This window comes from Nicotiana sylvestris, chromosome 2, assembly GCF_000393655.2.
Source record: "Nicotiana sylvestris chromosome 2, ASM39365v2, whole genome shotgun sequence".
NCBI lineage: Eukaryota > Viridiplantae > Streptophyta > Magnoliopsida > Solanales > Solanaceae > Nicotiana > Nicotiana sylvestris.
The window spans coordinates 113,716,109-113,738,331 of NC_091058.1; the positions used below are offsets into that span (position 1 = coordinate 113,716,109).

At 38.4% G+C, this 22,223-nt stretch overlaps 1 protein-coding gene and 1 long non-coding RNA gene across 2 annotated transcripts; both read left to right on the forward strand.

Annotated features, from left to right (window-relative positions):
* Positions 1-767: 767 nt before the first annotated feature.
* On the forward strand, positions 768-2,750 carry LOC138885433 (uncharacterized). The gene is made up of 2 exons (XM_070166381.1): positions 768-1,477; positions 1,988-2,750. The coding sequence occupies exons 1-2, from the start codon at positions 768-770 to the stop codon at positions 2,748-2,750; spliced, it is 1,473 nt and encodes a 490-aa protein (XP_070022482.1).
* Positions 2,751-9,058: 6,308 nt separating this feature from the next.
* Positions 9,059-10,656, forward strand: LOC138886379 (uncharacterized). The gene is made up of 2 exons (XR_011405088.1): positions 9,059-9,454; positions 10,429-10,656. It is a non-coding gene; the product is annotated as an uncharacterized lncRNA (long non-coding RNA).
* The last annotated feature ends 11,567 nt before the right edge of the window (positions 10,657-22,223 follow it).

Below are 22,223 nucleotides of genomic sequence, written 5' to 3' on the forward strand. Positions count from 1 at the left end.
AATTGTAGTAACGAATGGCGAGTACCCTCATAATGTGACAAGCAACCCATTGTCGGAACACAATGATGTTCATTTCATGGTAATGATTGGCCGAGATCAGGAATACAAGCCGGTCAACCAAACAGAAATAACAGTGGGAGCAATTCAAGAAGGAACAAGTCTAAAAGTAAGACCAAGCCGAGATGTGCCGTTGATTGTAAAAGGCGCCCCGAACTCAAAAAAGGTAACTTTATTTGTGCCCAAGGTCTCGAGGTTAGAGGTTTGCTCCAATGTTCCAAGCCCAAGGTTATATGTCCTTGGAGGCCACCCCGTCACAAGGCAGTATCGTGGCGGTACGAATGGCATAGCAGAGCCGATCATAATCAAACCTGCCGTACAACCCCATGTGATAAACACAAAAACTGTTCCTTGGAACTACAACAAAACTGTGATGACCTACAAAGGCAAGGAAATCATAGAGGAAGTGGGGGAAACTGGAGGTTTGACTCGATCGGGGAGGTGTTATTCTCCAGAAGAGTTGATAAAGGCCAAGCAAATCAGAGGAGGTCAATTGCCAATAAAGAAGCCAGTCACTGAAGCATAGGCAGAAGAGTTTTTGAAGAAAATGAAAGCTCATGATTACTCAATCATTGACCAGCTAAGAAAGACTCCTGCCCAAATCTCTCTACTATCTATGCTCATACATTCCAAAGAGCATGCCTGTTTACTAATCAAGGTCCTGAACGAGGCACATATCTTAGAGGAGACCACAATGACAGTTAGAGAAGATGGCCAATAGATTTTTTGAGGTAAACAGAATCTCATTTACCGATGATGAACTTCCCGAGGAAGGAGCCGGGCACAATAGGGCTTTGAACTTGATGGTCAAATGTGAGGGGCATTATGTAAAGAGAGTCATGGTTGATGGAGGCTCAAGTGTAGATGTATTCCCTATCTCTACTTTGCAAAGCATGAAGATCAATATGGACAGAATCCGACCCAGCAATGTTCGCATCCGGGCTTTTGATGGCTCAGCGAGAGATACCATGGGGAAAATCAACCTCACCATGACGATTGGGCCGATGAACTTTGAGATTGTTTTCCAAGTAGTGGACATGGTCACTTCTAATAACTTTCTTCTTGGAAGGCCATGGATCTATACAGCCCGAGCTGTGCCATCCACCTTGCACCAGATGCTCAAATTCGAACATGATGGGCAAGAAATTATTGTTCACGGAGAAGACGAGTCTTCCGTTTATAAAGACCCATTAATCCCCTGTATTGAGGCCAAGGAAGGGTATGAGTCTATTGTCTATCAGGCTTTTGAAGTGGTTGCTGTGGACCATGTCGAGGAAGGAAAGCCCATTCTGCATCATCGTCTTTCTGCCATATCTGTAATGGTGGCTACGGTTATGATGAGACAAGGTTATGAGCCAGGAAAAGGTTTGGGGGCATCATTGCAAGGAATTTCAGAGCCTATTTCTCAGTTAGGCAACCGGTTTTGGCTTAGGCTTCGGGCTAACACAAGCAGACAAAAACAAATCCAAACACCGCAAAAAGAGTGGATGGGTCTTGCAATAGCCTATCTCTCATATTTTCTACACTTTTGTCAAGCCACGACTCCGAGAGGGTCAAAATTCCTCGGCGCATGCAAACATTGATGAAATTTGCCATGGCCTCAGCGAGATATTTTCTGAAGTGAATATGATCCAGGCTGGTGAAGGCACTAGTCGTGCCGATGTGCAACTAATTGACCCAGACACCATGCTCACTAACTGGGAAGCAACTCCTCTCCCCATAAGGAAAGAGTCTTGGTAGTCTGCTTTTGCAGCTTCTTTTTTGTATTTTGGGTTACTTTCAGGGTTGTAATCCAAATATCTCAGGATGATTGTTTTGTTTTGATGTTAACCCTTCTATCCTTTCGAATTCAATAAAATGCAGTTCAGTTTCCTATTAAGTTTCCTATCTTTTCCTTTTCCTAATTCGTGTCATTTTATTTTCATTGCAGTTTTGTTAATGCCGGCTTTAATAACATGACATGCATGCGGAATTCATGCCTAGATCTTGAAAAGCTGTCTAATATCGAAATAACGCATCAAGAGGTTGAATATGAGGAAGATGAGATTGTTGAGGAAATAAAAAGAGAGTTGGAACAATTTGAAAACAAGCCTAAGCCAAACTTCAATGAAACTAAGACGATTAATATCGGAAGTCCTGGAGAAGTTACAAAAACGAAGATAAGCATTCACACTGAACAAAAAACCAGAGATATCTTGATTCAACTTTTATTTGAATACAGAGATGTGTTTGTTTGGTCTTACGATGATATGTCGGGTTTAAGTGCTGATCTGGTGGTTCATAAGCTTCCTACATATCCTGGTTTTCTACCAGTCCAACAAAAGCAACGAAAATTTAAAACAGACATGAGCGACAAAATCAAAGAAGAAATAATGAAGCAACTAAGCGCCAATGTGGTCAGAGCTGTCCGATACACCACTTGGGTGGCAAATGTTGTGCCTGTGCTAAAGAAGGATGGAAAAACCAGAGTTTATGTCGACTATAGGGACCTGAATAAAGCAATTCCAAAGGATAATTTTCCTTTGCCAAACATCCACATTCTTGTAGATAATTGCGCAAAGCATGAGATCCAATCATTTGTGGATTGCTATACCGGGTACCACCAAATTCTAATGGATGAGGATGATGCAGAAAAATCGTTTTCACCACGCCATGGGGTACTTATTGTTATAGGATCATGCCATTCGATTTAAAGAATGCAGGGGCAACTTACATGAGGGCCATGACCACCATTTTTCACGACATGATGCACAAAGAGATTGAAGTATATGTCGACGATATCATCATAAAATCAAAGACACAAGCCGATCACGTGTGTGATTTGAAAAAGTTCTTCGAACGGCTTCGTAGGTATGACCTTAAGCTTAATCCAGCCAAGTGTGCATTTGGGGTCCCATCTAGGAAACTCCTCGGTTTTATAGTAAGCCAGAGAGGCATCAAATTGGATCCATCTAAGATAAAGTCCATTCGAGATCTGCCACCCCCGAAGAACAAAAAGAGGTCATGAGTTTGCTCGGGAGGTTGAACTACATCAGTAGGTTCATTGCTCAGCTCACAACCACGTGCGAGCCCATCTTTAAGTTGCTGAAAAAGGATGCCGCTGTCAGATGGATAGACGATTGCCAAAAGGCTTTTGACAGGATCAAAGATTATCTGTCAAAACCCCCTGTACTGGTCCCACCTGAACCTGGTAGGCCTTTGTTTTTATATCTATCAGTGATGGATAATTCCTTTGGATGCGTTCTGGGGCAACATGATGCAACAGGAAGAAAGGAACAAGCAATATATTATTTGATCAAGAAGTTCACCGATTATGAGGTTAAGTACACCCTTTTAGAAAGGACATGTTGTGCCTTGACTTGGGTCGCTCAAAATTTGAGACATTATCTTTTGTCCTACACTACTTACATCATATCCAGAATGGATCCCTTGAAGTACATCTTCCAAAAACCAATGCCCACTGGCAGGCTCGCAAAATGGCAAATCCTGCTCACAGAGTTTGACATCGTCTATGTCACTCGCACCGCGATGAAAGCACAGGCTTTGGCAGATCATTTGGCAGAGAATCCAGTTGATAATGAGTATATGCCACTTAGCACATATTTCCTAGACGAAGAGGTAACTCGATAGAGGAAGTGGTTCCAGACGATCACCCTGTATGGAAAATGTATTTTGATGGGGCTGTCAATATCAAAGGAGTTGGGATCGGGGCAATCCTCATCTCACCTATTGGACACCATTACCCTGTGACGACCCGACTTTGGTTCTTTTGTACTAATAATATGGCAGAATATGAAGCTTGTATCATGGGTTTGAAAATAGCCATCGATCTAGATGTGCGTGAACTATTAGATATGGGAGATTCTGACTTGCTTATCAGGCAAGCCCAAGGCGAATGGGAGACTCGAGACATCAAACTTATTCCGTACAGACAATGTGTACGAGACTTGAGCAAAAGATTCAAATCTATCGAGTTCAGGTACATTCCCCGGTTTCACAACGAGCTAACCGATGCATTGGCTACTCTAGCCTCGATGCTCCCTTATCCAGGCAACACTCATATTAATCCACTAGAAATCCAAGTTCGGAATCAACACGGTTACTGTAATACAATCAAGATAGAACCAGATGGTGAACCATGGTATCATGACATAAAATGACTCCTGAAAACAAGAGAATATCCAGAGCATGCCAAAGGAGATCAAAAAAGAACTATAAGGCGACTCGCCAGTAGTTTCTTCCTGAATGGGGAAATTCTGTACAAGAGGACCCCAATTTAAACTTGTTGAGATGCATAGATGCTACAGAAGCTGAGCGGATCATGAGTGAAGTGCATTCATGGGTATGCGGACCTCACATGAATGGATATATTTTGGCGAAGAAGATTCTACGGGCAGGGTATTACTGGCTTACCATGGAGCGAGATTGCTTCAGATTTGTTCGCAAATGTCACCAGTGCCAAATTCACGGTGACCTGATTCACTCGCCTCTTTCGAAGTTGCATCCCATGTCCTCTCCTTGGCCTTTCATTGCTTGGGGAATGGATTTATTGGGCCGATCGAGCCAAAGGCTTCAAATGGGCATAGATTCATTTTGGTTGCAATTGATTACTTCACCAAGTGGGTGGAAGCCGTCACTTTCAAAGCAGTCACCAAGAAAGCAGTCGTAGACTTTGTTCACTCCAACATCATTTGTCGCTTTGGTATCCCAAAGACCATTATCACTGACAATGCAGCCAATCTAAATAGTCATTTGATGAAGGGGGTATGCGAACAATTTAAAATCATGCATCGCCATTCTACCCCTTACCGGCCAAAAACCAATGGAGCAGTTGAAGCGGCAAACAAGAACATCAAGAAGATTCTTAGGAAGATGATCCAAGGTTCCAGGCAATGGCATGAAAAGTTTCCTTTTGCTCTTTTGGGATACCGTACGACTGTACATCTATTGGCGCAACTCCGTATCTGCTTGTATACGGAACTGAAGCTGTAATACCCGCTGATGTCAAAATTCCCTCTCTCCGAATTATTGTGGAATTAGAGATTGAAGACACTGAGTGGGTCAAGACCCGATTAGAACAACTGATGTTGATCGATGAAAAACGGCTAGCAGCAATGTGTTTCGGCCAGCTATACCAACAAAGAATGGCACGCGCTTACAATAAAAAAGTGCGCCCAAGGCAGTTTGAGGTAGGCCAGCTGATTTTGAAACGCATCCTTCCGCACCAGGTAGAAGCTAAAGGCCAGTTCGCCCCGAACTGGCAAGGACCCTACATCATCAAGAAAGTGTTACCAAAAGGGGCCTTGCACTTAGTAGATGAAGAAGGACGGGTACCAGAAATAACTATTAACACAGATGCAGTCAAAAGATATTATGTCTGATATATACCCATTGTAGAATTTTCACGCATTGATTTTCTCAGTGGCGAAGGCTATCATTTGCTCGCTATTCCAAATAGGTGTCACCCTTTTTGTTAATCCTTTTGAGCCATATTTGTCTTCCTTGTTTCTCACTTCCTGGAACTTGTGTACTTGTAAAAAAAAAACAACAACAAATCTCTGAGTCATTGAACTACGTCCGACCTGATTCCGAAAGGATACGTAGGCAGCCTTACCCTGGGTTCGGTCCCATCAGAACAAAAAATCCATATTCCCAATACTCCAAAACTGGGGCACAAGTTTGTTTTATTTCACGGTTTTTTCTTTAAAAATGATTCCAAAAGTTGTAATTCAGTTCAAGGTTCATTTCGCCTTTTTATCTTTTAAGAACTTCTGATCGATGTTTTTTAAGAATGATTGAAGTCCCCATGCCAAAGGCATTGGATAACCTCCATCATACAGTATCTTAGTCAAAAAAAAGAAATGAGAGAGTCTTATCAGTAAAAACCCGTACGGTCATTATAAGGCGATAGTGAGCAGAGAAATGAGTGAGTCGTATTGGTGAAAACCCAGATGGGCACCATAAGATGACAGTTAGTAGAGAAATGAGAGAGGTTAGTTAGCGAAAACCTGCAATGGGCGCTACTAGCCGAATAAGGGTCTTTGATTCTCCGACATGAGCACAACCAAGACAAATTCAAGATGAACATTTGCGGCGGATTTTGAGAATTAGATAGCTCAGACAGATCAGGCATCCAGTCCAAAATGCATGTTATGATTCATTAAAGTCGGCACATACCTCCAGATAAGTTTCCCTATTCCTTTTCCCGAAAGGGACACCTTTTGTTTAAGCATAGTTCTTTTTCGCTTCCAATTATTATTCTGTTTTTACCCATAATTTTTATTTAAGTCCCCTTCGGTCTAATCCTGCATCAAAATCGAAGCAAAGAAAGGGCTGCAAAACTGGCTACAGCTTCCCCGTAATGTCGAGCACAATTTGGGGAATATATGGCATTGACGAAGGCACGAATCTATCTCTGATCTCATTCAATAAGACAAACAAAGTGTCTAAAAAAAGAGCTGAAAAGGTCGCCTAAGCAAGACCTGCTTTATGAGAAAAGTTGATGAGCACTACGGACACAAACTGATACTGGGGTAAGACAACTGAGTTTGATTTTAGAGAAAAATGCATTGCCTTAGAGACAAGGGTAGCGGTACCATGGACATCTGGGTATGAAACAGTTGGGGGCAATATTGTGAAGCCAAGGTCTCTAGAAAATGATACAGAGCGGCATAACATCTCGGTACCACGCTGACAAATCGGTTCTTCGACAGCAGTGGTCGTGAATCAAGCTACTCAGGTCATCAAGGCCACAAACCAACCACCACTTTAAAAACTCACAAGTTTTTCTTTGTTTAAAGCATGAACAAAGTAGTGCAGAATGTCGGTCCTAAGTGAACGAATGTCACCAAACGTAAGATCCTTAAAATCTTAATTTTTCTTTTATTTTCAGCATGCATCACTATTGTTCACACCTCCCATTTTTGAAGCTTAACTCAGGTAGAACCGTTTCGCCTAGTTGGATCCAGCTCATAGTTTCCGGGTAGAAGTACTCTTCACTCAGGGTGTTTTCTGAAGCTTAACTCAGGTAGAACCGTTTCACCTAGGGGATCCAGCTCATAGTTTCTCGGTAGAAGTACTCTTCACTCAGGGTGTTTTATGTAGCTTAACCCAGGTAGAACCATGTCTCCTATGGGGATTCAGCTCATAGTTTCCGGGTAGAAGTACTCTTCGCTCAGGGTGTTTTACGTAGCTTAACCCAGGTAGAACCGTTTTGCCTAGGGGGATCTAGCTCATAGTTTCCGAGTAGAAGTACTCTTTGCTCAGGGTGTTTTTCGTAGCTTAACCCAGGTAGAACCGTTTCGCCTCGGGGGATTCAGCTCATAGTTTCTGGGTAGAAGTACTCTTTGCTCAGGGTGTTTTACGTAGCTTAACCTAGGTAGAACCGTTTCGCCTAGGGGGATCTAGCTCATAGTTTCCGGGTAGAAGTACTTTTCGCTCAGGGTATTTTACGTAGCTTAACCCAGGTAGAACCGTTTCGCCTAGGGGGATCTAGCTCATAGTTTCCGGGTAGAAGTACTCTTCGCTCAGGGTGTTTTACGTAGCTTAACCTAGGTAGAACCGTTTCACCTAGGGGGATCTAGTTCATAGTTCTGAGTAGAAGTAATCTTAGCTCAGGTTGTTTAAATACAGTTTAACTCAGATCGAACCGTTTCGCCTAGAGGGATTCAACACTTTATCGATAATACATGGTGCTAACACCCGATTCTATTTCCTTCCAGTAAGAGAGGGTACCATCCTATGATTAAATTTCCTTTTAGTTGCACAAGGTACCGATCCCTGGTTAAACTATCCTTTGTTACCAAATTTTATCTCTTTCAGCTAGTTTATACTACCGTTTCTATCTGCCTTTTCAATAAATTAGATAATTTACAGATTTCTCTAATAACTCACAGAATTTTCCAAGTGCTAAACTGGGGCAGAAAAATTTTGTTCGTTTTTGTTTGTCTTTGATGGCTTTGTAGGCTCTGCCGTATAGCATAAGTGACGATTAAAGCTTGCAGTTTCAGTTTCTCATCAGAAGAAAGAAATCCTTCGATCACAAGATAGTCGGAGTTTAGCTTTGATAATGTGTCAGCAGCCCAGCTTCTCAAGATTCATCTTCTCAAATTCTGATCCAGAAAGCAAGCCATCGAGATTGAGTCATAATCTTTTATTCAAAAGAATTAAGATCAAATCTAAGGTCAACACAAGCGAAGAGGTCAAGAATCAAGATTTGACTTTAGAAGACACGTGGATAGGAATTTTTGTACTCTTAGTTTGCAGACAAATGTAGTGATCTTCTCTTTTTCTTTTGATGTAAGAAGCAGTAACGGTAAGAGTAACAGCAACAGCAGCAACAACAACAGTCTTAACTCCAGTGTCTGGTAGTCCCACCTACCAAATTTTCCCAGAACTACACTGACCTGATTCCTTTATAGCCAAGGATATGTAGGCAACCTCAGAAGCAAGGTTCAGTCACCACCTTTTTCAAAATGCTTCCACTAGAGTGAATGTGAGCAAAAACTTATCCATGACATTTATTTGACTTTGCACGAAAACTCTTCATGTTCTCGAGCAAAGAGGGGCAGCTGTAAATGCCTAATTTTCGCCTTATATATATATATATATAATATGTATGTGTATATATATATATATATAATATGTATGTGTGTGTGTTCTTATTTGTGTATGTATAGGTTTTAAGAGTTGAGTAATGGTTTGATAAATGAGGTAGGGTTTGGGATAGTGTAATTTAATTAAAATTATGCCAAAATTGACCCAAAATTTGAGCCCAAAGAGCCCAAACCCGGTCCAAAAGGGGGCTGCCAATAAGAGCTTAAAACGACGTAGTTTTGTCTTGAAACTACGTTGTTTTGGTTAAGTGACAAGATTCAATCTCATCCACCCATCTTGATTTAATCCAACGGTCCTAGTTTGATCTTCATCCTAGGTATTTAAAGCCTAAAATCCCCAAATATTTGCCCCATTATTTCCTCTCTCTTCTTTCCCTCTCATCACTCTCTCTTCTCTCTCCCTCCAAGACGCTGCCACCGCCGCCGGCCGGAAATCGCCGCAGCTGGCGGACTTCCTCCAAACACCTCCAAATTCACACCATGTAATCTCCACAACTTCCTCTTTCCATATCTCAAAACCAAATCCTTCAAAAATCTCTCAAACTCCTTAAATCTTAGATCTAAGAAACTTTCTCGTCACTTTTTTGTCTAAATTATTAAAGCTCCAACCACTACCACCCCACAATACCTACATCAATGGATAGAGATACTCAAGACCTAGCTATTGATGCCAATTTCACCCTGAAAATTCGGCGACCAAAATCCGGCCAAATTCCGGCGACCTCCCCGAACACCCTCTTTTGGCATAACACCATTTTTTCGGCCACTTGAATTGTAAAATGGTAAAATCCTATTCTTTTTCATGGCTGATTTTTTATTTTTATTTTTCAGATTTTATTTTTTATTATTAATTATTTTAGCATTAGTTGTTGAAGTTTTGAAATGTTAAATTTTCTGTTTTTGCACTTGTTGAAGTAGTAAAATAGCTTTGTGTTGATTAAAGTGAGGTAGTGAGAAAATGCTTGAGAGTATATGGTAAAATCGTAATCCTGCCCCGTTATTAATTTTTTGATTTCTTTTAGTTAAAGTTAGTTTCTATCTTGTTTCTTCATTTAATCCATTTTTGATTATGTTTGTCTAGATGGTTTTATTAAATTGCTCCACGATAGCATGCGTTTCGTTTGACTTTAATAGTTAATTTTTGTTTGCTTACGATTGGTTCATAACACATGTGTGAAGTTTAATTACATGTTTTAATACTTGGTTTAGTTTGAATTAACATGGTGATATTGATATTGTTAAAATCTGAAGTTTATGTTATTTTATCACAAAATAGGGTGCTAGTAGCCTACTTTTACTAGTTAGAGTGGCTGAAATGATATTTTTTTTCTCTCTTTGTTTCTGACATAGTAGATTTCCTTTGACCTTTGGACAGATTTTGAACAGTGTTTAGCACACAATGTCAGTTTTTGTAGGATAGACATTTGGTGAACCAAAATCTATCCAAATTTGCCTATTTAAGGGCTGCCCTTTCCTCACTTTGGGGGGACTCCATCACACTTTCAGGGGGCATTTTTTATAATTTCTTTGTCACAAAAATAAAAAAAAAATCAGCAGTTGAACACATGAAAAGTAAGCTGAAATGGTGAGCTTTGGGAGTGAATCTTAGAGTGCAAACTTTTAAAAAAGTATAAGTCCTCTTTAGAGTTCGTTTCTGGGTTCCCTCTCTAAATTTTCGGGTTGTTTTAACACGGATTTACTGCTGGTTTTGCTGCTGCTTTAGTTGCTGAACTACTGTTTATTCTTTTGCTACCAGGTAATTCTTTAAGACTCGTAATGTACGTAATTTCAGCAATGGGAACAACTTGAACAAGTTGCACCATTTAAATGTGTTTGATGTGATGAATAGTTTGACAACAAAAGAGCTTGTATGTTATTGTTATGTATCAAGCATGTAATAATGTGAATATAGTCCTTCATAATACTTGAATATTGAGTTGTAAGTTTTTGAATGTGATATGTAAGTCGTTTATGGATTTTTTAAGCATATTTTCAAGCTATTATATCCGAGTAACAATGCTAAGTATGCCATGAATAACTTTAGGTGTATAACACATAGCATGAGTTCGTTTTAGTTGCTGAAATTTCACTGCCAACATATGCTTCTAGGAATGCTGTGATAATATCTTTGTGAATCTGGTCATTTTGCCGGATTTGCAAAAATGGCTATTTTTGTAAAGTGGGCGTTTATACAATTGTGACTATGTAGTTAATAGTCATGAACTCAAACTAAGTAAAGAGTTAAGATTGTATCAACTTTGGGCATTATTGAATCAAAGATAAAAGTTGGCTCATTTACCTTTAAACAACAAAATTACCCCTTTTCTTCTATATAGCATTGAGCCAATTGAAATTCATTTCTTGGCCCATTTTAATAATAAATTCCAGCAGCCCAAAAGCTCCATACAAGCTGGCCCATTTTTTTTAACAACAAGTTGGCTCATTTCTTTTAAAATAGATAAAGTTGGTCCAACATTTATTTGCATAAATTTTCCCAACTATAAAGCTCGAAATAATAATAATAATATCAGGTTTTTCTACTATTTTAATTAACTAGTTTCCCTTTAATTAATTTAAACGGTAGGCAAATAGTAGGTGCGCTTTAACTTCACGGACTCACTTGTGTAGCGTGAAGCTTAACTTTTAATAAGTTAATTCATCAATTTCATGTCATATTCAATAGTTTTAATTAATTTATAAATCTTTTGTCATAATCACGGATTCGCTTGCGTAGCGTGGTAGTGACATTTAATAAATTTTTTGAAAAAAGAGGGTTAATGTTTCCTCGAACACAATTGCAACAATTTTTCAAAAGTAAATAACGTGCTAACAATCGTCTGTCATGACTGCGGATTCGCTTGCGTAGCGCCGTTATGACTAAATAATAAATTTCGTCGATCACGCATTCGCTTGCGTAGTGTGGTTATGACATCTTATTATTCAAAAATATTCTTTAATTTTTTCTAATAATCAAGAGATAAAAGAGGATAGGTAAAACATGAAAATAATATAAATCACAGTTTGTCCAAAATTAATTCAAGCCAAGTTTAAGTCAATAAAGCGACCGTGCTAGAACCACGGGACTCGGGGAATGCCTTATACCTTCTCCCTGGTCAACAGAATTCCTTACCCGAACTTTGTTTTCGCGGACCGACTAAAATAGAGTCAAACCTTCCTTTGACTAGGGATCCAAATAAATGGTGACTTGGAACACCGAAAAAATCAATTCTAAGTGGCGACTCTGAACAATAAAATAATCCCTATTCAAATTTTGTCACTTTAATTGGAAAAACTCTTTGGCCCATACACATATTATTATTATTATTTTGAGGGGTAGAAAAGGGGTGTGACAAGTATAGCAGTTAATGTTGTCTTGCACTTCAAATTTTGAAGAAAAAGAATGACATAAGAGCCATGATAGTATCGTGTTACCCTATAAATTAAATTACAGCTTACTTTTACTAAATTATAACATTAAATTTTATCGTAAAGAGTTATTTAGACAGACAAAAGCAACGAACATGAGAGAATTTTGAAAATTTTTACTCTTTAGATTGCATTGAGATGAACTTGACCTACTGGAAAGATTCACGGGTTAAAAGTTCAAGGACTAAGTTTTTGGATTAATATCCTCCATGCCCTTTGTGCTTTTTGCTACCTAGAAGGGAAACAAAAGGAAGGGGAGACAAAAGATTAGAGAATTCTTGAATTGCATATACGTCTGTTAATGCCTTTATACTGGAAAAGTGTCACTTATATATAGATTTAAAAGTAGTGCAAAAGTACTACATAAAGAAAATCCAAGATGATAAAAAATCATAGTTAATAGACAATGTCCCAATTTAATTAATAAGAACAGAATTTATAGTATAAAGTAAAATTTAATTGATTTTAAAGTTCTAAATATCATGATTAACCACACACACCTCAAATAAGAACCATTCTAAAATTTTAGTTGACAATCTAAATGATTTAAATATTATTCTAGTTGAAATTTTAGTTTACGTACACAATACAAATAAGGACTCACATTTTATATAAAATTTTATCTTATCTAAATTATTTCCTTATTTGAATTATGTAACATAACTATAACAATTTTTATGTTAGTTCATTTTTTTATTTTATATTTAGTATTGTAAAATCAACTATTGTGCATGTGAAATAGAAGACTTATACAAACTTATCTCATAGGCTAGGCTTAGAAGATTTATCGTGGAATTTTCTAATCTTTTTTCCAGTGTTTTTCTCCTTAATTTCTCTATCCCTCGTTAATGATCAAACTATTTACATACAGAAATAAAAAATTTATGAGTTACCTCAAATTATTCTTTGTGCATATGTATAAATAGCACTATAAAATTTTAATTGATGCTAGTCTTAATAGTTAATGCTGATGTTGCACGTAGTCCATACACAAAAGGAGTTCAAATATAATTAAGAAAAATAATTCTAATTCAAATAAGAAAAAGTTTAATAAGAGAATTTGAGTTGATTTAAAGTCCTAAATTTTAGGGAAAAAAATTAAATAACTATTCCTAAATATTAGAAAACTAAATAAATGAGTATTCCTAAATATTAGGAGAATAATTAAATGACTGTTTTGCCTAATATGAACTCTATTTTAAAAGGATAAAAAAGGCTAACGACATTTCACTAAGGGCCTTCGTACTTTTAATATAGTATAGATTGACGTCCAAAAATTATATGAAAAGTGTTACTCCCTTTTTTCATTTCAATTTTGTATGACACATTTTGACTTGCCATAAATTTATAAAGAAAAAAAATTAAAACTTGCGATTTTTAAAGCATAAAGTGTCACGACCCGGATTTTTCACCGTCGGGATCGTGATTACGCCTGACTCTTAGAATGCTAGACAAGCCAATCGATACAGGTCTAATACATTAATCATTAACCAAACAGTAATTAACAAGAATTGAAACTAAACAATTATGAAGTGCGGAAATCTTTAAAACAGTTTAAAACACTAACACACGACTACCCAAAAGATCTTGTGTCACAATCCACGAACTTCTAAGAATTTTCTATAAACACTGGTTTAAAAGAAATACATATGTTCTCGAAATGAAAGAAAACAGGAAACTAAGATAGAGGGAATGGGACTCCAGGGTCTCCAAACGCCGGCAGATCTACCTTGGGTCTCCTGGTGGACTGAAGGAAGCAACCCAACTCTACTCACGAGGTCCGGTACCAAAATCTGCATAGAACTGCAGAGTGCAGTATCAGTACAACTGACCCATGTACTGGTAAGCGCCAAGCCTAACCTCGGCAAAGTAGTGACGAGGCTAGGACACGACAACCATATAAACCTGTATAGTTAAATCATGTACGAGAAAGTAACAATAACAACAATTTAACAGATAATAATGGGAAGGGGGAAAATCATGCTGAGGGGGAAATATCAAGTTCTGGAAAACAATACAGTAAAGAAACAAAGTAAATATCATGCTTTGAACCAATAGAAACATTAACACAACAACATATGTACGACATCACCCTTCATGCTTTTACTCTTGGCTTTACCATAAGAAACAACAGAAATGACACGGCATCACCCTTCGTGCATTAAGACTCTCAGAATATGACACGACATCACCCTTTGTGCATTAACATCCACTCACAATATCGTGCACGGCATCACCCTTCGTGCATTAACAACCACTCACAATATCGTGCACAGCATCACCCTTCGTGCTTTACACTCTTCCTCACTCAAACAATAAAAACAATAATATCCCGGCAAGGGAATCAGCAATAACCAATCTCGTCTCAATATCTAACTTCACAATATAAATCTCAACTTGAGTCAATACTCAACCAATATCCAAAACAGGGAAAAACATAATAAAACTTGTTTAACATGAAGAATTAACCAGTAAAAGCATAAATAGTACGTATAAAGGAAAAACAACAGTCACAAGTATAAGGCTCACTCGTATGCTATGACTCAACAACGACGTATAGATACTCGTCACCTCACCTATACATCGTACTCAACAACCTAACACATTGCAAATAAGGCGACAACACCTAATCCCTTAAGCTAAGGTTAGCCATGACACTTACATCGATTCCACGCCAAACTCAAGCCTCAAATACCGCTTTTCCTTTAGATTCCACTTCCAATCTACTCGTATCTAGCCACAATTAACTCAATCTCATCAATTATTACAAAGGAATCAACTACAATGCATAAATTTAGTTTTCTCAAAATTTTCCCCAAAAAGTCAAAAATTGACCCCGGGCCCGCTTGGTCAAAACTCGAGGTTCGAACCAAACCCGTTCACCCATTCACCCACAAGCCAAATATGCAATTAGTTTCGGAATCCGACCCCAAATCAAGGTCTAAATCCCAAAATTTATAAAATCTCCAATTCTCCTAAAATCCTTAATCTTTACCCTTAAAGAACAAGATTTAGGCCTAGAAATCTAATGGATGTTGATGGAAATTGAAAGGAATGAGATTTTGAACACGAACCTATGATTTGGTGTTGAATCTCCTCTTCAAAATTCACCCAAGCTCGAGTTCTATGGTAGAAAATATGACCATCCCATTTGCGGGAGGCTAATCACGTTCACGAAGGGTACCACCCCCAGTGCTTCGCGTTCACGTATAGTCATCCGCGTTCGTGAAGAAGAAATTTCTCCCTCAAACAAATTTACACTTTGCGATCGCGAAGCAAAAAATACATGTGTACCTACAACAGTAAAACAACAGAATTCTCTAAGTCCAAAACATCCCGAAACCTATCTGAAACTCACCTGAGCCCTTGATCGGGGCAACCCTATACCACTATAGAATGATAAGAGCGATCGATGCAGCGTTTACCCGAAAGGTCGGGATCGAATCTACAGAGAGCTAAGATAGGTTTGGATTTGGGTTCCTATTTAATCTAGCAATGTGCGATGTCCTTGTTTGCACTTCCAAACATTCTTTGTTTGTTTACTATTCTACTTTAATACTAATGAAGCAGGAAAATGAGCTTATTATGATATTTTTGTGAGGGTTTTCTTAATTGGTAAAAAGGCACTAGGGAAGTGACTTACACCTAGGTGGGTATCTAACGAGGTTTAAAACTTAGGGCAAACTTGTTGTAATTGGGATCATGATATAACTACTGCACGTAGTTACTTACTCTATACCTCTCGGTAGTTTGAGTGACTTTGCCCTAATTGGTTTTCTCAAGCCTAATTGGGTATTTATACAATGCAAGCAAAATTGGTTCAAGTCGGGTATTACTATCTCTAGGTTTAACCCTTTAATTGTGGCTGCCAATCTCTTGAATACACCCCAATTCCTTGTTAGCTCAATTTCCTAGACTTAGTCTCTTTTTCTCAAGAAGAACCTAAGTCAAAAAGGCACAAATTAGTGTTTGCAACCACCAATTCAACATTTAAAGCGTAAATCAAGCCAAATATCATTCACCCATAAATATTTAAGCCCTAAAATTGAAGACCTATTAAATACCCACACTATAGTTGAGCCACAACCCTAGCTAATGGGTTTATCTACTCATAATCAAAGAAGAAATCAAAGATGAAAATGAAATATAAGCCATAAAAAGTAATTACAAGATTAAAATCTAAGTTTAATTGCTAAAGATGTTCTAAAATTACTCAAAAAGGTAAAAGGAGGCGGTTCACGTGCCCTACATAACAACAGATGACCTAAAAATCTGAAAAAGAACTATTTATACATAGCTAAATTTTTCGGATAAAAGTGCCCTTACGGAGGTTCTGCTGACTGCAAAAAAGGACCGCTACAGCACTATGACTACTGCAATCGCTCAAAAGCAAGTGCGGACCACGGTCTTCAATTTTTAGCTCCACTTCTGGTTCTCTGATTCTCACTTCCGCTAAGGGCGATAACTTGACCGCTGCCGCGCAAAAGCCACTGTTGCCATGCAATTTCACCGCGGGCAGCAGTAACCTGTTATGCCCAAAATACAGCTCTCTGAACCTTGCCACCACTGAGAGCGAAATCAAAACCGCCTCAGCGGTGGACCCTCCACGTCCGCGTTTGTTTCTTCGTTGTCAGCGCTCTTTTGACTCAACTTTTGAACTTGTGCAGGTTTCGCTCCTTTTTGAGCTGGTTATGACTTCCTTGTCTCTTTTTGACCAAACACTATAAACAAGCACAATAAGTTAGCTTTCTGTTACGACCCGAATCAGAGGGCCGTGACGGGCACCCGGTGCTTTACTCAACCGAGTACCAACGTAACATATCTTTCTTATCATACTATCATGAGTAAATGAGCCAGGAAATCGGTCATGAGATAACAAGAATAAAACATAAGGGAATACTCAAAATATGAAGACCAAAAATGATATACAAACTTATATTTGTGACATACGGGCCTATAAGGCTGACATGACCATTTGTAAGCTCAAAATATAGGCCGACAAGGCCATACAAGTGTCCCTCCACCTGACATCTGTCTACAAGCCTCTAAGAGTACATAAAATCATTAAGATCGGGACAGGGTCCCGCCATACCAATCAATACATATCCAAAGCATACTGACCAACTAGGAAACTCCGGAGCAAGTGGAGTGCACCAACACCTTCGCTGAGCTGATAGCCTACTAGGAGGACTGTCAACCTATCAATCGGGACCTGCGGGCATGACACGCAGCATCCCCAGGCAAAAGAGATGTCAGTACGATAAAGTACCGAATATGTAAGGCAGGAAAGCATAAACAAGAACATTAATGTAACAAGAGATAGATGAGATACAACCTGTAACATCTAAGTGCCCCTGGGGGCTACTGACATGAAATGCATAATACATATATATACATGAACTTTTTAAAAACATTCACCTCTGTGGGCATCATCATCATCATGTCGTACCCGGCCTCAAAGAGGACTCGGTAAAAACGTACCCGGCCATCATAAGGCTCGGTAGAATCGTACCCGGCCACGTGGAGCTCGGTAAAACCAACTGATCAATGGTTGCACAATAGGTGCCATACCCGGCAGACTATAGCGCGACTCGGTAGAGTAAAATAGATACATATATATAATGCATGCTCGACTCATGGAATCACGTTCTAACCCTTTCGGAGTGATGTAAGGTCATTGTATCTTCGATTAACATTATGAACATCCCTACCATCAATATGAACCTTAGTGGGATTTATGGATCATACACACTTGTTTAGAATAACTTTATAAGGAAAGAACAACATGGACAACCTTAGTTTCTAGGAGTAGATCCGTTATGAATTAGCGTACCGTTTATGTTCATGTCACTTTAGATCATGCCAAAAGAAAGAAGTAAGTGCCTTAACATACCTTGTATATTCTTCCCAACCTCAAGCTATGCAATTTCACGGCTCCTTAGTCTACAATAAGAGAAATGACACTCTCGTTATCGTTTAAGCGTCGTAACTATTATGTATCGACCACAACCTATTTTACAATGAAACGGATAGAACCTCCCCTATATATATGACTTCACACTAGTAAAAACAATCACAAACAGCCCAACATACCCCTATCACTTCATACACAACACGACAACCATAATAGTGTCAACCAACCCGAAAATGTTACAACGAACGACCAACAAACAACCTTGCCATTATGTGGTGTTTCTCCATAACCTTCCTCCTCTCAACTCCATAAAAATAGTAGTAAAAGAGACAACCCAATACCAACATGAAACAGCCCAAAAATATTCCCACAAGTTCATCAACTCAAAAATAATTTTTCAGTTTACTTAAACACGTTTCGACTTGTCTTTTCTTTCAAATTGGGAAATACAACCAAAAGTACATCATTATACCTCTTATACAATAAACCAGCCATGAATTCAACTTAAAAATAAGTTTAAAACCAGCCAACCATTTCACAAGAACAAACAACATACCATTCTTTCGAAATTAGCTAGGTCTATTCTTTACAATCGAGTTACAACTCGCAAACGCATAGATAATGGAAGGAGAAGCATAAACTTACCTTGTACTGAGTATAATCCACGAAACCTGATCCTCTTTCATCAAAAATAAGTTCCTCAACACGGATACAAGAAGGAGAAAGAGAAACTAGAAAGTTGTCCGGACTTTTCAGCACTAGAATCGCGTCGTAACACCCGGAATACCCTAGGGTTTGTGTGAGATTTTTGGGGAGGAGTTGCAGGGGTTCAATTAGGTTTTCTTGGTCTGAAAGATGGGTGATATAACTGAGTTTATAATCCCTTAAAAGTCCCCTCTTGACCGACTTAGTTGAGGCCTCTCTTTTTGGCAAGTAGGTGATGCACCTAATTGTCACCTACTAGCTGCGCGGTCTCGCAAAAATGCGAATATATCTATACTCCGAGATCGTATTGATAAACGGTTTAATGATTTGAAAACTAGACTCATAAAACTTAAATTACATATATAGATCATCCCTTGATTCAAAGTATGTTGGGAGAAAAGCTCATCTATATTTAACCTAAGTTTCAACTCATTTTTGAATGTAACTTGTGATGACCTTTTCCAACTTTTGTTCCACAACTTGCTTGACTTAAAAACATAACACACGACTATCATATGACTAAACTAACTCATAACATAACCTCATCATCATGTTAATCACCCTTGTCTCACCCTAAAAGTATAGGTTATAACATTCCAAACTTGTCGACATTCGATGAAACTTATTTTCTTTAATTCATTTAGCGCCTAAGCTTTCCAACCCTTTTGGTACTCGTTATTCATGATCATAAAGATTTGTAACCTCCATTATAAAAGGATTAACTTACTTTACGTACTTTCAAAGTTGATCTCATTTCTGAGCTTACATCAATTGACTTACGGATACTCTAACATACGAAAATATAGGGTGTAACATCATTCCCCCCTTTGGAACATTTGTCCTCGAATGTTGACTGATCCATACTTCAATAACCGTATTTCATAGAATCCTAATGTGATTCATCTTATGGGGGTATCTTAGTCCCGTGCCATCCATGAAATCTCTTCTCTTTGAATCATTACTCAAATGAAGGCCTATATATTATCATTTTATAATTTACCACTATTACATCCTTACATTACGACCAGAGGAGCATTCCATCTCTTCTAAATTCTCCTAGTCTTAGACTCCTCCGTGTTAATTCAAGCTATACTGAGCCTTTTTTAACATATATAAACCATCAGCTCTCTTGTTTGATGGGCTTAATACCGAGGTCTTACCTATTCTTATCAGCTTCTAACTCACCTTTTCTCACCCTTACTCACATCTACCCAAAATCTTTTCACTCTACTATACTTTCGCTTGCGACCTACACATATTTATTTATTCTACTCAGAACCTTCCTTTAACTTGCTAGCACCTTAGATTCCCTTTTGCACATTCTCCGCTATCTTTAAATGTAAATAATTACTTTTTCTGGTCGTTCTTCCACTTGCTACATGGATACTTGGCTTATCATAGTGCCCACGAACACTGGAATTCCCTGTAACTCGTATGCTCTCAAGTATCACCTTTGATGTTTTTTTTCCTTTTTTTTGTTCATTAGCCATGATAGGTGCCACTTTCTTATGGAGTGCATGCAATATTATAGTGAGACTGCTATTACAAGATCAAAGATCATTTCCTTTTTAGGTCACTATGCTTAGGTGGAAACCTTCTTCCTTATTTCCTCAGCTAGTCTTTCGTGGTAGTACTTAGGAGACCTTTTGGATCTTGTAAAGTTGTGATCTTGTTATACTGTATACTCGAAGGAATTTTTGATATTCTTACTCGCCTACAAACATCCTTACTTACATACCTCCGTGCCGTTGTGCTCGTAGGATTACTTGTAAAATCAGATTTTGATTATCTCCTTAGTGGCACCCTCCATTATTCCCGTAATACTTATACAATACCTTTAAATACCCCAACTCCTATCTGAGCATTTCTCAAGGTTTATGACGTCATATTTGCGAGACTGAATTCACTATATTAGGATTCACTATGTTTATCTTGCATGATCTGTTGATTCGTCTATAAACTCCTTTTAGCCATAACTGGGCTCTTCCTTAATCAAATCCCAAATACTTATTGGTCTATCCTCACATCAAGTTTTCGCGTAATCTTTCTTGGGTTATTTCCTTTGTTTTAACTTACCTCATGCACTGGCCTCTGATCTATCAATGACATTTCGGGCAGGAACCCTTACTTCCTTTCCTTGACGTTATGTTTGTATAATGCATTGATATCGTAGCATATCTGTAGGCTTTGAATAAGTACAATCTCATCCCTTTTTCACATTACCGCATTATTCTTCTACCACTCCATGATTAGTAGAACCACTAAATTCTGACTTCATGCCACATCACTCCATATTCCCCCTTTAGAGGAGTACTAAGAGCTGGAGCTACGACGATCTACCTATAGATATTTTACCTCTATATATTTGACGTCTTTGCACATCATCGATTACCCTTACTCTCTTTGTGGTAATGCTTTTTGTACCAAGGATAATAAAATTCCTTGCTCGCGAGGATGACACTTAGTGTAACTGGCGCACATAGTCCCTTAAGCTTAACTTTGCTCATATTGCTTGCTTTAGGGAAGCGACTTCCTGAATGACCATTAAAGGGCATTCTTTTGTCATCCATTCTATTATCGCCGGAACGCAACCTCTGAAATTCTCATGATGCCGACTATTATCATATCATTTAGTCCCTAGTTCACGTTTATTTTATCTTATTTACCAGCCCATACTGATTTCTACTACTCTGGGGGTATATCTTTTCCCGCTGGTAATCGCGTTAGAGTTGCGAACTTATTTCTCGAAAAGAAGATATGACTTTATGGCCTATACTCCTTTGTTGTTTCAAGGCCTGTCACTTCTCATCTTTTTCCTTCACTTAAGTATAGACTCTATAATTCTGTCATTTTCATCATCATTATTTTTCCACCGTTGTCATCCATGTGGACATCTTACTCATAATTCTTCATTAACTCTATTCTTATTTTCCTACTAACATTTATGTCTATCACTTTATTCTGAAAACATCAACAAGATATTCTTTTGCTTTTAGCTCCCCTTGCTTCATCTCACTGGCTCTTAGGGATGCTTAAAATTCTCTCTCCTAGGGACACGAGCCATGCTAAGGTAATATTTATCCCTTCAAGGCTTCCAGTGGCTATCTTTATAGTACTTATATCTAGCTATACTATTTTAGAGTGCGTCATCTGGGTATCTCACAAGGAGATTTATTAGCACATTTACATTATGCTTCAGAAATTGTCAACTAACACAAACAACCAATTCACCATTATGGGTTATCCTAACCCCAACCGGATCCTGATATCTCGTCCTTTTCTTAATCTACACATGTTAGCCCCCAATAGGGTATAACTGAGATGGGTATGGTCAATTATACATACTTCTGTTATTGTTGAGGGTAACCTACAATGCTTATATTTTTCTGCCGGAGATAAAAATATTGATAATATTTATTAACTAGGTGCCTTGTACCCTTCCCATCTTGCTCTTTTTACTTGTTGCAGCTTGTATCTATCTTTTGAATCTTTCATTGCCTTTAGGG